The 18,524-nt window shown below is 36.3% G+C and overlaps 1 protein-coding gene across 1 annotated transcript; it reads right to left on the bottom strand.

Annotated features, from left to right (window-relative positions):
• Nucleotides 1-285: 285 nt before the first annotated feature.
• LOC125106961 (T-cell surface glycoprotein YE1/48-like) lies at nucleotides 286-11,438 on the bottom strand. The gene is made up of 6 exons (XM_047741523.1): nucleotides 11,348-11,438; nucleotides 10,958-11,070; nucleotides 7,462-7,561; nucleotides 6,766-6,917; nucleotides 3,229-3,335; nucleotides 286-429 (listed from the first exon to the last, which is right to left on the bottom strand). The coding sequence occupies exons 1-6, from the start codon at nucleotides 11,436-11,438 to the stop codon at nucleotides 303-305; spliced, it is 690 nt and encodes a 229-aa protein (XP_047597479.1). The 3' UTR covers nucleotides 286-302.
• Nucleotides 11,439-18,524: the final 7,086 nt, after the last annotated feature.

The following is an 18,524-nucleotide window of genomic DNA, read 5'->3' as shown; positions in this document are numbered from 1 at the left end:
CCTACTTGTATCAGGACATATTAATTATTTTTCAATGTAAAACCTTACACTCAATCAAAATGAATTTGTCTCACATTCTCTGATGGATGGTTCTTTTGAAATTTCTAAACAATAAACTTACATTTTGGATGTATAATTTTCCTATTTATAAATCTTTAGTGTTTTAACCTTGCCGCGGAATGGTTGAAAGATCATTACCCTTAATAAATGATGCAGAGTAAACCAATTGGAGTGAATACCCTAAGTTTTTTCCCTAATAGCTGTTTAAGAAGAAAATATTAAATTTGATGACAGTAATTCTTTTAATAACAAGGGCCAGTGAAAAGCTTTTCACAAATGTAACGAAAGTGTTTCTGACAATCAGCAGTAGAAATAGTTGATGGCTTGAGGTGTCCACATTTTATATCCAATAAATTCTGCTGGAAATTCCTGCATCAGAGAATATATTTATTTTAGCAAGTCATTTGTCAGGCAAAATGTATCACAAATTTACAACATAGGTGCAATGATTTCAGTAGACATATAAATCGTGTGACAGACATATAGCTGTAAGATTATGAAGTGTAATTGTATCTAAAACTAATGGAAATGTCAGTGGACATTTGGAGATAGGGAAGTAGAAAGACTAGTAGAGATTGGGATGTATACATAGCTTAGATGGGTACACTTGAAAAATTCTTCTTCTAAAACTCCTGAAACTCCTGGAAAGTGACCAAATATAATAAATTCATTATGTGACATACTGTAACTACATATAAAAATATTCCAGTTTACTATGATTCAGATTAATGTGCACAGAGTATACATTTAAAATGCTAGCCTCACTTTAATCATACAGGGTGCTTATATGCAGTTAAAACAGAGTGCACTTTTCCCGACTCAGCTTACTGTTTTCCACACCACACAAAATGTTCAAATGTTGTGAAATGGGCTATGAGAATAAGGTACCTGGATTTTAAATTTGGGGATAGTCTACAACATTGAGGGAAAAAAATGTTACTTAGTATTAATTTCCCTTCAAATGTCCATGAATGTAACTGATAAGAAGTAACAATTTCGGGGCACCCGGGTGGCTCAGTTGGTTAAGCAGCTGACTTCAGCTCAGGTCATGATTCCAGGGTCCTGGGATCGAGCCCCACATCGGGCTCCCCGCTCGGCAGAGAGCCTGCTTCTCTCTCTCCCCCTCTCCCTGATGCTCTACTTACTTGTGCTCTCTCTCTAGCTCTCTGTCAAATAAATAAAATATTTAAAAAAAAAAAAGAAGAAGTAATTTCTTTCAAGTAGGAATTTCAAGTAGGAAAATTTATCAGTGAGAACTCACCAACATTTTAAATTCTATTATTTCAGTAGTACTTCCTTTACAAGGATTCCATTACCCTACCTGTCCCTTCATGGTTTTACTTTTGTATCTCGAAGCACTTTTCTCAATGATATTTTCTGCTTATCTTCATCTCACCTTTATCTTATCATCATCTTAAGCACTCGGGTGTCCAAGGGCCCTAGATTTCCTGAGAATCACTTCCACCCTCTTACTTATTTCACTGTGCACTGCTGTGTACAACATCTGCATTCCCTGCACCGACCTCTCATGTGAGCTTCGTGATCATGTATCACAATGCCCCGTGGGACACGTGTATACAGAGCTAAATGTTGAATAGAGTCATTCAAATTGTATCTAACACTGAATTCCAATTATGCTCGAGTAACATTAATAGCAGCATCAGTCTTACAACTTCTGGACCAAAAACCCTGGAGCCATCCCTGATTTGTCTCTCTTTCACACATCTTTGAAAGAAGTGTGGAATCTGGCCACTTTACACCAGTATCAACCCTACCAATCATCATCAAGTCAGGGCATCTCCACTTGATAACTACAACAGACTCTTCAGCAGGCTCCTGCGTCCTCATTTAGACTCCCTGCTCCCTCCCCCAAAGAACACACACCAAGTAATCTCAAGAGAGTCCAGAGGCACTCTAAAACAAGAAGCCTGTTTTTGTCCCTCCTCTGCTCAAAACCCTCTAATAGCTTCTCATGCTTTCTTGAAAAATCCAAGTTCTACACTTTTCTGATGTCCTACACCACTCCCCACTGTCATTAAGCCTCTAACCTACATCTCCCCCACCCCCTTGTTCACCTTGTTCTAGCATTATAGGCCCTCTTGCTATTTCCTCAAGCATGTTAAATACACTCCTACCTCAGGGTCTTTACACCAGCTGTGTCTACTATTAGGGAGCCATCCCACAGGTAATCCAAATGGCTGGTTCATTCAACGAACTGTACAAACATTTCTCCAGGAGGTTGTCTCTGACCATCCCATTTAAAACAGCGAAATCTCTTTCTCTTACACAAAAGACACTGCCATATAGCAAAAAAATAAGAGACTTCACAACACTCCATAGCATTTATCTTCTTCTAATGTGCCATATCATTTACTTAGCCTATTTGTTTGGTCCTCATTCATCCCCACCAGGACTATCACACCTGCATTAGAATGTAATATCCATAAGGGAGGATACTGTGGCCTGTTTTATTCATCACTGTAGTTTCAATGCCTAGAGCTGTGCCTGGCATATTACAAGCCATCAACAAACATGTTAAATAACCCAATGTCTCTCATACTGTCCCCCATGTTACTTAGATTTAGTTAGATCATTTACTTCATTTTCTAAACTAGTTTCCTGGACATCAACCAACAAATGTATGTGATTTACCAATGAGACAGAAATTATGTGGACTTCTGTGAAATAATAACATGAAAGACACTAAGTGGCCACATTAGAGATGCAAGATTACCAAGCCACTTAATGGAAAAAGCTCTTTTCTTTTTAGTTCTTGAATGACACCAACTAAATAGGTACAAGTTGCACTGACAGAGAGAGCTGGGTCTAGATACGACTTTTCTCTCCTCATTATACTTTTACCATTTCCTGCACCCAAACTAGTGAACATGCTAGTACCACAGAACATACAAGAGAAAGATACAAAAGCAAAATGTCTCTTTACCATGTTTGGAAGGACCCTCCATTGAGGAACATGGAATAAATAATGCTCTTTGAGTCTATTGGAGGCTTGAGATTTGCATTTGGTTGCCTAGCTGAGAAGTGAGATCACATGGAATTCAAGATATTCCCTAACTCCCCAAGGATCCTTTCCTCTTCTTGACCTATAATCTACCAGGCAGTTCCTGAGCAGGAGAGGGAATGAAAAACAGTGACATGAAAACTTACACCATCTGAGATAGGGGTGTGCCATCCAACCAATTCCAGGGATGCTTAGCTCCTACTTTATACAATCCAATCCAGTAATTGTATCTTATTTTTGATTGAATGAAGTTCTGTGGGAAAGGAGAATTAGGTATTATTCATAACATCACTGAAAATACCTCACCCACAGAGGACTTGTAAAATACCAGACACATTTATCTTCCAATGCCACTCTGATAAGTGGAGAAGGCAGACTAATTTCTCTATGTTCAGTGAAGAAATGGATATGGAAAGGATTTAATGAACAAATCACTCAACTCTTTATGACTGAATGAAAGATACCCAGAAAGGGACATGATGAGTTTTTAAAAAAAACTTCACATACGATAAAGTAGATAGGTAAATAGGATTGCACTAAACCTAGAACTTCTCTCTACCTTAAAGAATATGAAAATACAAGCTTCAAATCTGGAGACATCTGCAGTATCTTAGAGAACAAACACATATTTCTATCAAGCAATATCAAAATAAAATTATCCAGTAAGAAAAAAATGGACAAAACATAGAAACACATTTCAAATAAATATAGCATATAGCCAATAAATAGGAAAGAGCCAAGCTCAATATAATATAGATCAGGAGATATTTCTCAACTATTCAATTGGCAGAAAGTAAAAATAACAACACCAAGTTTGTGATATAGTAAAGATCAAAGATATCTTTAAAACTGATGTTAAAATCATACTGAAAAAAAATCATATTGAAAAATGATCTGGAATTCTCATATGAAATTGAATTTGTACAGATCCTACTGACCAATGATTCCACTCATAGGATGATTTATCATTAAAAAAAAAAGAGAGAAGACACATGGGAGACATGTCTCAGAATGTTTCATGAAGGACTATTCATAACAACAAGAGCTGGAAACAACCCAAATTACCATCATCTAGAGAATGGATGAAGCTTATCCACACTGTGGCATATTTTATTCACTTCAAATGTTCCCTTATGGAATAAATGAAACAAGATGGGATCAGGAAGGAGACAAACCATAAGAGACTTAATCTCACAAAACAAACTGAGGGTTGCTGGTGGGAGGGGGGATGGGGAGGGTAGGGAGGTGGTTGGGTTATGGACATTGGGGAAGGTATGTACTATGGTGAGTGCTGTGAAGTGTGTAAACCTGGCGATTCACAGATCTGTACCCCTGGGGCTAATAATACATTACATGTTAATAAAAAGTAAAAATTATTTTAAAAAGGTAAATGTAAAGCAAAAAATAAATGTTCTTTCCTAAAAGCAATGTATTTATTACCTCTCCGTCTTTCTCTCTCTCTCTCTCTCTCTCTCTCTCTCACACACACACACACACAGACTTCAATATTCTTTTCACTATAATTAAATTATATAAGAAAAAATCTCAATAGTGTATCTTTTAGAGTAGGGAAGATGGATGAGTATTACATAAAATATAATATACTTTGTCATTTCCAGGTCTCTGAAGAAACACTAAAATTAAATGTTCATTGATTCTTTCACTCACATATTTTTGTTAGATTTACAGGTATAACTACTTGTATAAAAGCCAATCTCATTTTTCTGCATCAATGGATTTAAGGCACTGCTTTCATTATACTTCTAGACTTTGGAAAATAACAAAAGACTAAAATCCTAAACCATTACTGTCAGAGCAATGCTGCTCTGCAGCAAAGTCTGTCTCTGGTTTCTATAATGCATCAGTATTTCAGGGTAGGTCCTGACAACAAGTCTATCAGATTATAGACTATGCAACAGAGCTTTGCTCTAACCCACGACAGAAGTCACAAGGAATTTCAAAGGCTCTAGATTAGTTCACAGAGATACAGGGATAACAATATAAGAAGCTTCACTGAAACTTTGAAGCCTAGAAACTTCAATGGTAGGACTAAAACTGAAGAACACTGAATTGGAAATAACAGATTACAGGGAGAGTACAGATTACAAATAAATTTCTGAGAAAAGAAAACAAATCATTTCAAAACAGACTGACAACCACTGAGGTTGAAATGAATCAAGGTATTAATAAGATGTAGCTGGATTTTTAAAATTTGACTCCTTAATGTGATTTCTTAGTTCATCTGTTTCTTACAGGTAAAAGCGATTTATTCATATTTTTATTTTAATAAGAATTTTATAAACAAGAAAACATAGGGCTTTTTGTTTTATTTATTTAATCATTTTACTATTACTGTTATTATTATTGTTGCTGTTGTGTTGTTATTTTAGGTAAGCTCTACACCCAACATGGAGCTTGAACTCACAACTCTTGAGATCGAGAGTCACATGCCCCACTGACTGAGCCAGCCAGGAACCCCTGAGTGATGTTGCCGTTTTTCAAACATAGGGCTTTTCACTCATCCTTCACAAGATACTATTAGAAGGAACATTGCTAAGACTAAACAGTGTAACTGGAATTTGGTGACTAAATGGAACTATTAGAAGGAAATCTACAGAATCCATTCAATTGACTTTATAGTCCTAAACTTTATAAGGAATGGCAAATTTGATCTAGATTGTCTCTTCTAGAAAATAGATGTTTCCTCTGCCCTTCTGGATTAAAAGTAAAATAAGCCAAGCAGAGAAAGCTAATTATCATATGGTTTCAATTACTTGTGGAGCATAAGGAATAACATGGAGGACATTGGGAGATGGAGAGGGGAACTGAGTTGGGGGAAATCGGAGGGGGAGACAAACCATGAGAGACTGTGGACTCTGAGAAACAAACTGTGGGCTTTTTTGTGGGCGGGGGGTGCGTAGGTGAGCCTGGTGGTGGGTATTATGGAGGACACGTATTGCATGGAGTACTGGGGGTGGTGCATAAACAATGAATTCTGGAACACTGAAAAGAAATAAAATGGAAAAAAAATAAAAGTTCATTTTTAAAGAATCTTTCCAGTATATTCAGTCTTTATTTTTCATCCTTTTTCCCATGGCCACACATGAAACTGACTCACCTTCCCTTACAAGTGTGACTCCTTCCAAATACTGAACAAGAAGGAACAACAGAACTCAGATAATGAGAATTATCACTTTACATTGCTCACACCATTGAAGGTAGTTTTTCTTTCGCCCTGTAGTAGCCCTGAGAAGCTAAAAACTAACTCTCTAATGTATATTAAAATGTGAAGATGCAACACATACAATAAAAAGATTAACAGTAAAATGGCTCACCCGTTCATTTTTCAAACAACAGATCTTTGGGTGCATAGGTGGCTTGGTTGGTTAAGTACCTGACCCTTGATCTCATCTCAGGTCTTGATCTCAGGGTCATGAGTTAAAGCCTCATGTAGGCTCCAGGCTGGGCTAGAGCCTACTTAAAAAAATAAGTAAATAAAAAAACAGGGGTTCTTCTAGGGCTATGTTACACATTCATCTCCTCTTTAGAGAATCTACACTGATTAACAAGTGCTTCAAAACAAAGTGGCCAAATAATATGGGAGGAAAGTTGAAACAATGATCCTAACTCAAGACATAGAACTTCTCATAAGCATTTAATCAAGTTTAATAAAGCAGACATACCTGCTCCGCTTTATTATCAATCTTCATGAGACTAGAACTCAGGACTTCACATGACTTCTTACTCTCCTCCCAAGTTTTCTCTTCTTTTGAAAAATAGTAACAGCTTTTTCCACAGCAGTGCCAATTTCCTTGAAGTGACTCATAGTCTTCATCTTGAAAACAAAAGCCACCATGATCTTCAACCACAAGACCTCTTAGAGACCTGCACTTTACACATATCTCTGGCTTACTTCAGGCTGAACGACCAAAAAATAGGTGGTTTTCCCATTTCCCAAAAGTCTAATGCTGGTAATAGCTCTTTGGCCAAACTGTGGGTCCTAGGACTGTCTCTGACAGATCTCAAATCATCGTTAGAATTGCACTGAGAAATTTTGACTTCACAAGGACAAATAAACTGCAGCCATTTGGAGCAGACATCCTTAATTCCAAGAGATCTGTACTGGCGAAAAGTCATCCAAAAGCATGAATTACTCAAATAATCAAATCACATGACTTTGTGAAAGTCAAGAATTATATTAGCTATAATAAAGAAAATGGATTTGATTTCAAAAAAAGAAGAAGAAAAAAGAAAAAATAAAAAGGTGAGCAAAATTAAAGGACCTGACAAAACACAACATAAAGTTTTAAAATTCTGTATTGAAATGGGACAGAGTGGATAATGCCATTAAAAAAATTGTATAAGTATTCAGTACGTACCTATAATAGGTGGTAAAATTGAGTCATCTTCAACCTCTCCTAAGGAAGCATTTTTTTCTTTCGTGTCATTCTTATTCTGCATTGTGTGTGCAGGACATTTCTGAAAAACTTCAATCCATATTATAAAATTACGGTTGTGAATGCCTTTCATAGATCACATTATTATACTTGTTGCTTGCTCTAATTCTAAATGGCATTCCCACCAACAGTGTAGGAGGGTTACCCTTTCTCCACATCCTCGCCAGCATCTGTCATTTCCTGACTTGTTAATTTTAGCCAAAATGGCATAGCGAATGTTGTTGACTAAATGAAAGTACAATCAGAGAAAATGGTAGTTTAAAATAGTTTGAAGTATCAAAAATGAAACAGATTTTTAAAATAAAACTTTAACTTGCTATCCATTTTTAAATATATAAAACTTATAAAACACAAAATATAAAATGTACAAACATATAAATTGGAAAATATAAACTTGAAATAAAACATTAACCAGTTTCTATGTCATCCACTCTTCAAATAAAGATTTCAACATAGGTGAGATTTTGTACTCAGTATTTATTTAGCAACTGACTCTCTACTAGGATAAGCTTGTAATTGATTCATTGAATTTACCTAGACCAAGAACTTAGATAGTTACTTCCAGTATGCAAAAGGAAAGTTAAACAACTCTGAGAGAAATAACAATATCTTCCCAAAACTCACAAATAAAAAAATATATAAAAGCATAAAATATACTTCTATGTAAGTGTGTGAGTATTAAAGGAAAAATTCTTTAAAGTTTGTTACATAACTGAGAATCTTAATTTCCAATTCTGCTACTACCAGTCATCAGTGAGAATGAGTGACTCATCATGTTAAGCTTTATTTTTTTAAAGATTTTATTTATTTATTTGACAGAGAAAGAGAGAGAGAGACAACGAGAAAGGGAACACAAGCAGGGGGAGTAAAAGGGGGAGAAGCAGGCTTCCCTCAGATCAGGGAGCCCAACATGGGGCTCAGTCCCAGGATGCTGGGATCATGACCTGAGTCTAAGACAGACACATTAACAACTGAGCCACCCAAGTGCCCCTCATGTTCAGATTTAGGAGCTAATACCAAACAGAGTTGTATCAGTTTACAGTCCCTTTACAATGTATGAGATCATGTAGATCCACACACTTTCAAAACTTGGTAAGGTTTTTGCATTGCCATAATTTAAAAAATAATTTTCTGTATTCATTGTCTCTGCTTCCTAATGTTTGAAGTATAAGCCATTGCAATCAGGCTTTGATGATACCCACCATTCAACTGAATCTACTCTAGCAAATGTCTTTAGTGACCTCTCTCTTGCCAAATTTAGTAAGCATACTGTTGACCATTATTTTACCTGATCATCTGATACCATTTGGAACCCATGACTATCTTTACCCTCCTTCCATATGATGCCATAATGTTTTGGATTCCCTCCTACTTCTTTAACCAAAGCATCACTGTTTTTTTTCACTTCCACCTATTCTAAATGTTAATTTTCCTAAGAATCATCCTCCTTGCCCTTTTTCTTCTAGAAAATCTATTCTCTCTAGTTTGATAAGGTAAAGCATGGTCTAGCTTCTGCTTTCCTCTATTATGTTTACCAATACTTGTTATATTAATTGATAAAAGCCCAATTTATATCTCTAATCTAGGTATCACTCTTGATCACCAGACTTTTAATCCTACCATATGCATGCTGATGGTCTGCGACAACTATCAAATGCTCACTCTAAGAGACTCAAACCAATCTAATTCTTTCTGGTCATCTCCACTGATATACCACAGCTACTCACTCCTCACCATTATTCACACACACACACACACACACACACACACACACACACACCATAGCCTAATGTTTTCTGTAACATTTAGTGGAATATATTTGCCAAAGTATATAGCCTGACATCAAATGGTATCACTAATTCATTTCTCTCCCTCACACAATCAATAAAAGACATACCCTAACAATTCTACATAGTAAATATTTCTCATAAACGGTCCCAATGTCTCATCACTTCTTTTAAGACACTAATTCAGTCATTCTAACTAACCCTAATTCCTGAAATATCCTCCTGTCTTGTCCCCCCACCCACTTTCCAGTCTATTCAAATTGACCTTTCCCAAATCTCTCTATATTCATGGGACATGAATCCTGTTTTCCCTCTGTAATATCTTCCCAAAGTTCCTTTTTGTTTTTAGAACAAATCTAAGATTGCCTAACATGATATTAAGGTTATCATAAATTATATACCTAGCCATCCTGTTTCTAGCTACTTCTTTTATTTGCCCAGAAACTTAAGTCTCCTCGCACATCAGTGTGTACTTTTGTTCATGTTGTTCTCTGCCTAGATGAGTCTTCTCTTCCTTGACCTTCCTGATTAAGTCCTACCTAACCTTCTTATCATATCAATTATTATCTCCTGGAAAGCTTTCTTGATCTCAGGGACTATCCCATCCCTCTGATATCTTCATGCCATTACCCCATCACTGATAATATTTATTTTAAAAACTGCTTCACTTAAAAAGTCTTCCCCTTTAAACTAAGCTCATTGTGAACTGACTTTTAAAATTCCTATGTCCTTAGTATTCATAGTTCCTGAGCCAAAATTGTGTTGAAAGAATGAACCAAAGATTTAATAAACATCAGAGAAAAGATATTAAAAGGAGGTGTTGTATAGATATTGTACAAATTGACATGCAATAGGGGCTCCTGGGTGGTTCAGTAGGTTAAACTTCTCTTTTCATTCAGTTCAGGGGATGATCCAGGATCCTGGGATCAAGCCCTGTAACGGGGGCTCCAAGCTCAGCCTTCAGAAGCCTGCTTCTCCCTCTCCCTCTGCTTTCTGCTCAATCTTTTAAAAAAAAATGAACTGTGGGCGCCTGGGTGGCTCAGTGGGTTAAGCCGCTGCCTTCAGCTCAGGTCATGATCTCAGGGTCCTGGGATCGAGTCCCGCATCGGGCTCTCTGCTCAGCAAGAAGCCTGCTTCCCTCTCTCTCTCTCTCTCTCTGCCTGCCTCTCTGTCTACTTGTGATCTCTCTCTGTCAAATAAATAAATAAAATCTTTAAAAAAAATAAAAATTAAAAAAAATGAACTGATATGAAATATATAAGTGATATAGAAAATAGATCAACCTTTATTCCTCTGTGATTTTAGCAGTATTACAGTATGATAAGGAATGTAATATCCAAGTAAAGATTTTTTCCAATTCTTTGATTATATAGAAAACCTCCTTCCACACAAAATATAAGGATGAATATATATGTAAGCTACACTATGCATTTCAGCCAAATTCTGTGCTATTACAACTATTATGTACCCTCTTTTGTGTAGCATAAAAACTGACAGCCAAATAATAAAATCATCATCATCAATATTATCATCAACACCATTAGTAACATCTGTATAGGACTTTATGATTTACACGGGCTCTGCAGAAATCCAGTAGTTATAACATATCATTTATCTCTCTGGCTCGTCACTCTCATAAGAACTGTGTATGTCTGATACTCAGATATAGATCCTGCTGTGATTGCCAGCAGGAGGATAACACACATAACTCCCAGGGATAAAGCAACAATATGCCATGGAAATTCTGTACAAATCAGAAAGCAAAATATATAGTAAGCATTGAGCATAACAAAACCCCCAGAATTAGAAGGAAATGGAAATTCATTTTGGAACTAAAATGAATGGCCCTATTCAATGTGATAACAAAACTCATTGAATATGACATTTAAATATGCCCATTGATATATAAAGGGCCAGACATAAAATATCAAATAAGTATAGACATGATTATTATGATTGTACTTTTTATTATTTGACATCATAATGTTTTCAGAAAACAAAATAAACTGAAAAACCTTTACCTCTCATTTTATCACCTGGACCTCTTTTACCCTTCTGTTTCCTTGAATTGGGTACTTTAAGGTCTGCATATGTCACTCTCTCCTTGCTCATTTTTGAGGGCGCAGTCAAAGAACACACAGCTCAAATCCTATGCAATGTTTCAAGAGGCATGAAAATAACATGATCTATCATGAAGTAACAGGGACAGCTAAAAGAATGATAAGCATGATCATCTGAAATAAGAAAGTCAAAGTAAATATTATCTGGGAACATTAGAAAGAAAATTATTTTTATCATTGCTTTTTGTAATGACTTACAACAGTGATCCTACACAATTAAATAAAGGTCCATTATGTTTATAGACATGTTATGCTAAGCTTTCACTGTTTTTTTATAAATATTGAATTAATTGCCAAAATTTAAAAATGTACATTATATTCCACACTCACCTAAAAGTCTAGATTTATAACATCTTTGGAAAAATTATGTTTATCACTTAGTGCCTGTTTTATGCCCCAATGGGTACTATATTGACACCAAAAAGAGTAACTCCCTCTTTAGTAAGGGCACCCATGCCCCAATTTGACAGACTCTGTACCTGCCACCTTACTTATGTCAGACCCCACTCATTCATTCACATGAACTTCATACTCACTGGGTCATGACTCCATTTCCAAGTGTGAGGAAAATGTGGAAATCATGGGATTCAAGGAAAGGGAGTTTAGGAAGTGATATTAAATGAGGGAGGCATAACATGTCATTCTAACAACTATGCTGCACTAGGTGTGCTTTCATTTCTGTTGGGAAATGAAGAAAACTGAGTCTCCGAGACATGTAGTATATACAAATATATATTAGTTCAAGCATGTATACTACATAGAGAGAGCTTGTGTATGTTTATCCAAATAAATGATCCTTCACCCAGCTTAACTTGTCTAAACAATACCTTTCAAAAAGTATTTAATAAACTCTCTCCCTTAAAATATAAATAAATACATAGCGATTAAAGAGGAAAAAACATTTTCCCAAAAGAATATTTTTGGTAAGTGTAGAAAGAAGCTCTTTTTCCTAAATAGATTTGATTCTTGGGTTTTCAAAATACCTTAATGTTTTACCATTTAATAACTTTATAATATCAGGAAACTTTATTTGAACAATCATATATACTGATATAATGTATAAACACATTGCCATTTGTTTTCAATGAATATTCTCTCTACCAAAGTGCCAAATCATAAAGTAAATCTTGTCTCAATGTCATGTTTTCTTAGCTAAGTGGTTTCTGTTTAATAGTATTTTAATTGAATATCTGTATTAAAAATAACAAGAAAATAAATGTATGAATATAAAACTGGATATGATATAATAGAAAATAATAGAAATATAGAAAATATAACAGAAAAATAATAATATTCTCAAAACAAAAAACTTTTTTTTTTATTACACTTAGCTGAAAGGTGAGAGAATTTAAGCTTTGGATAATGCATTGCTAACTAGTTAGGTAGCATAGAGATAAGAGGGGAAAAAACACAGATTTATATTGTCTAAAAGAGAATTAAATATTCCTTGAAATATCTGAGGGTTAAAAAATCATATTCTGCATAGGAAATATTCTGACCCATTCTCATTCTGATCCATTCATGTCTTCATTTGCAGAATAAAGTTAACATTAGTTATGAATTAATGCAGATCCCAAAGTCAACTATTTTATGCAACATTCCAAACCGCCCCCCAACTTCACACATAGCTTTCCTGTAGCAGATTCTACTTTATCCCTCTTTGCTCCACAATGGGACAGCACAGACATGGGGCACACAAGCTCTCTGGCTGCAATACCTGCTTCCAGGCCTTGGAATTTCACCAGCCGGACAAATAGCTTGGTCAGGAACACAGCTGCGATGTCCTGGCTCTGCGAGCCTTTCACCTCTGCTTTGATCTAGGAGGTACCTGCTGATATGATTCACTGACTCTCAGAGAAAGCATGTCAGAAGAAAGATAGCCAATGATCATGTGACATTAGATAGCCCCCCACAAAGTTTCCACTGGTGTCAGCATTAACTCCTGCACTCAACTCTGTGTCAGACAAGAGTCATAGAAAACTCAAATGTTAAATCTTATACACATTTTTGGAATCATTTTAAACCTGGGATTTAGCAGGTAACATAAAGACTGAGAAAAAAAAAAAAGGCCTTCTCAAAATCTCATAAGATTAGGAAATGTTTAACAATAAAACTTAAAAATTATAAGAAAAAAAAAGAAATGTCCATATTCAACCTGATATGATTCCTACATTTTCTTTTCATGGAATGAAAGTGAGTTCCCAGTTGTTACATATATATAGTAAAAATAAAGAATGCCAAAATGTGTACACATTTTACCCTTTATTTTTTAACAAACATCCAAAGGATAGTCAGATTGCTTAATATATTAAGTAAATCTAAATACCTAAAAATTGAAATGTTTGAGAATTTGAAAAACATCATATTTCTAATTCTGGTGTTCTCATCAAATTGTTAGAAGAAACAACCTCTTTAGTAAAAATTAAGACAGAAACATTGAGACACAAAATTTTGAATAGTTTTCACAGTAGCCTTTTTAGAGCATCAACATCAAATTCATTTGTTCTATTACTTCTATCAGAGCGTGTTTAAAAATATATTATGAGTTTAACTCATTGAGCAGCTCTAAGCCCTATGTAATCCTAGAACTCAGTGTTAGGCAGGAACAAAAGCAGTTTTGTTTTGTTTTTCATATCAACCACATTAACCTGTTACCTCAAGGTTCTCAATGCTCTGCTGCTTTAAAATTCTTCTTAGAAATAATTAGTTACAAGAACTGGAATCCACTTCTATGCCAGCTACACCAAGTGAAGTATTTTCATTTCAAAACACTCTCCCACGGTTCGAGCTTCTTTTTCCATCACTTCCAAACACAAATGTCTTATCCTCTTCTAAATAATATAGTAGCACTTGTGAGAGTCTCTAGCTCTTTTTTTTGTCAGTTTGCCTTTTTCACATACAGTTTCTTTGCCAAGATCTAACTAATAGTTTTCAGGAAGTAGGTTTCTGACATGAAGAAAGAAAGCATTCTGCAAATTCTCCATGCAACAGGGCTTTCTCTTAAAGGCAAACATGGTCTCTAGGCATGCCTGTGAACTGAGATCTTCCCGGTCCCGGTGTAATTACTCTGCATGGCAGCTGCACATCTCTGTCTATGCCTTGTGTCAAATCCCCAGTTCTAAAATATGTCATTTAACAGAAATATATTTGATTACTCTCTTTATGCTACTAAATGCTATATACCTTACTGGTAAAGGATGATTAAACCACCAAACTGACTGTGAATGTGTGTTTTGGAGGGTGAACAGTGTGACTTCTAAACTCTCAGTGCAGTGCTGACTTCTGGGGTGTGGGGCATGAAGACCTGACTGTAGTTTACCCTTGTCTGCTTCTGAAGCAGCAGCTGAGTGAAGTGACTGACTTTGGGAGTCCCAGCCTCTTTATCAGCATCCAGAATATCTCCCATGCAAATGAGTCTGCTGGGAAACTGAGCCTTAGGATAGAACCCATTAGGTGGTATTGAATAAATACGTGTTAAGAACCAAATGGAAAATTGACTCTAAAAGTTTGCATGCATTCACAGGAATGCATTGCCTCTTACCTTTCTGAAAGTTAAATAGATTATGTTTATCATTGTGTAATATTAACTGGTCAACCAATGCATATATATCTCTAAAAACTTGGGGCAAACCACCAATGAAAAACACTTAACTGGCATTTTTAGTTGTTAGAGCTTTTTAAATAAGATGGCAGGTTTATCATAACTAAAATAGATATAATAGGTTTTAGTAAACCTATCAAACTGCATACCTTTAAATATTTTATCAACAGTATTTTTAACAAGCAAATATATAAAGTATTATTGTCAGACTCTGGACATATAACTCTTTTTAAGAGCGACTTTGAATTTTCTAACTACTATGAGGAATGAGATTATTATTATTTAGTTAACTATAAAGACACTATACACAAAGATCTTTCTGTCTTTAAAACACCCATGCACTTTTGTAACCAATGTCAATGTATTTTTAGTGCTTCTTAAACTATTTCCTTTACCTCTTTTCTACTTCAACTTTTCTTTATCATGTAAGATTTCACTAAGATATCACTTGTATTCACTATTTTGACATTTAGCAAGCCTAGCCCGTGACAAAGAAAAGTAAAAACTATAACAACATTGAGTGAAAAGAATTGAGGTAGTAGAAACTGCAACTTAACCTGAAGATGAAATAATAAGTAAATAAACTGAGAAGGAGAGAGACAGATGTGTTCATGAGAGCATAGGTAAATAAAACAGAGCAGAATGACAGCAGAATCTGATTAACCAGTGTAAACTTTTTTTTTAAAGATTTTATTTATTTATTTGACAGACAAAGATCACAGGTAGGCAGAGAGGCAGGCAGAGAGAGAGAGAGAAGGAAGCAGGCTCCCCATAGAGCAGAGAGCCTGATGCAGGGCTTGATCCCAGGACCCTGGGATCATGACCTGAGCCAAAGGAAGGCAGAGCCTTTAACCCACTGAGACACCCAGGCACCCCTAGCCTGAAATTTATAATAAAGCAGTTAGAGCACATAGAATTTTGAAAGACTATTCCAAAAACAAAGGTTTAATTTTTTATATTATGCTTTTCTTATATATTATTTTCATTTATTCGTTTTTATAATAAAGTTGATAGAAGTTAAGTGAGTGTGAATAAATTAAAAGTAATCACAATCAAAATTCTTGGTTACATTAAGACAAGGAATAGAGACAAGTGATATATTGAAAACAAATAGAAGATCATATGAACAGAAATGAAAACAATGAAGGGAAACAGTTTGCTTTATTTTTGAACCTTAGAATATTTCTATGTGTAATTTTTGATTAATAACATAGATTGGTAGATTAAATTTCAAATTACTGGCGAGGATTTCTGTTACACTTTTGCCTTTAGTAGCTAAAGACTTGGGCCCTGATTTGCCTTCTCCAATCACTGTATCTATTGGCATTTTCCTTACTTTAGTTTCAAGAAGAATCTTTAGTTCAGTAAAGTTGTCAGCAGAAACAGACCTATTATTCTTTTTTAAAAAAAGAGTTTGTTTTTTCTCGTACTTCCGATTTTTGCTGTTTCTCCATCTTACACTCTATCTTGAACGATTATGAACAATAGTTATGTTTTTACATGAAATGTCAAAGCAGACTTGCCTGTTTTTTAGTCACCTATCTTTAATGTCATTTTGGAAGAGGCAGCAATGCAAAACAGACCTTTCTAAAAATTTGAATTATCTAAAAAGTGAAAGATACTGAGTTGGTTATCACTTGCAATTTTAATCAGAAGTAAGATGGTTGGGAGATGCAAATATGGTGGCATAATAGGAAGACCCTAGGTTCATTTCATCCCTCAAAAACAACTGGATAACGATCAAATCATTCTGCATACCCAAGAAATTGACCTGACTGACAGAGAAAACTCTACAACTAGAGGGAGAGAAGGACCCACATTGAGGAAGATAAGAAATGCAGAAACATGGTGTGGGGAAGAAATGGAAGAAATGGAGCTGTGGAGGCGAGAGCACTAGTCATGGAAAAAATGTGAAAGGGAGAAACTCAGAGGGGAAAGTACATGGAGAACATTTAGCAAAAACATGAGAATACTTCCCCAGTGCCATTGACAGGGAAAATGAGAGGGGAGAGGCTGATTTTCATGAGTTTTTGCAAAAAGCAGGACCCAAAAACTGGAGTTTGGGCAGACAGTGGCTTGTCTGTGAGAGAGCACTGAGGGCACTGCCCTACTCCTGGAAAGAAGGCAGGAAAGCAACCTCGGGGCAGATGGCTTGATCTGAGGATCTCCTAAGGTGTACAGGAAGAGACTATTCACTCTTCTTGGAGCACATCTGAGAGGAGTCACCTCCCCTGGGGCAATAGAGCTGATGGGCATCATTTTCCTATCTTATCCCTCACCATTGGCAGAGTCATCTACAGAGTATGGCAAACCCAGACAATGGCTGCCTAGCCAGCTTGCTCCAAGACCCACCAGCTGCATTGGGGTGCAACTGCCCTTCTCAGTCAAACTTCCCTCAGTCCCAGCATTTTGACACTCTCCCCAAGAAGACCAGCATGGTCCCTGCCCACACCAGATACCTAAACCCAAAAGTTTTAAAAGTCTAGAGGGCATCTCACTGCTCCTGGAGAGAAGACAGAAAAACAATCTAAAGGTAGAAAACATGAAAACTATGATCTGAAAAATGCCTGAAATTCACAGAGGAAGATTATTTGTCTTGCTTAGAGTACCTCCCTAAGAGCAACAAACATGGAGACCCTTCTCTGGGGACAAAGGAGTCAGCGACCTTTTCCTATCCCTTTCCTCAGCATAGGCACAGAACCACCTGCAATAAATAGTACAGCATTGGCACTGGTTGCCTAACCTCTTTACACTAAGTCACACACCTCTGCACTTTGGCAATACTGCCCTTCTCAGCCATGTTTGCCTCAATCCCATGCACTGGGCCTCTTCTGCAGAAGACCAACAGAAACACCTGCCCACACCATGTCTCCAAACAAGAGAGTTCAGCACAGCTTCAGCTCTAGTGGAAGTAACATTAGGTCTCATTTAGCAACCATATCAGATTACACCTAGTTAAAACTAACCTTACTCTGCCCAAGGACCAAACATTGCCCAGAGCCAGCGAGATGAGCCTCTGTAGATGCCTGGCCTGAAGGATAGAGCAGCCAGAACACAACAGTAGAGTGCATACAGCACATACCAAGACAATTTCTGAAGCACCAGGCCCTGGACATTACGTGGCCTCTTCTGAATAAAGCTGTAATTCTCAAGAGCAGAAATATATCAGGCTTTTCTAACACAGGAAAAAAAAAAAAAAAACAGAATTAGAGAAAACACCAGGATGGAAGAATTCATCCCAAAGGAAACAACAAGGAAAGGTCATGGCCAGAGATGTAATCAAAACACATATAAATAATATGCCTGGTGGAGATCTCGTCACAGTGTAGAGAGCACATACTTCAATATCATCAAAGCCATCTATGAAAAACCCACAGCGAATATAATCCTTAACGGGGAAAAACTTAATTTTCCTCCTAAGCTCAGGAACATAGTAGGGCTGTCCACTATCACCACTGCAATTCAACATAGTACTAG

Source organism: Lutra lutra, chromosome 8, assembly GCF_902655055.1.
Source record: "Lutra lutra chromosome 8, mLutLut1.2, whole genome shotgun sequence".
Classification (NCBI taxonomy): domain Eukaryota; kingdom Metazoa; phylum Chordata; class Mammalia; order Carnivora; family Mustelidae; genus Lutra; species Lutra lutra.
Note: the sequence above shows the minus strand (reverse complement) of the source record. Positions and strands in the feature narration are given on the sequence as shown.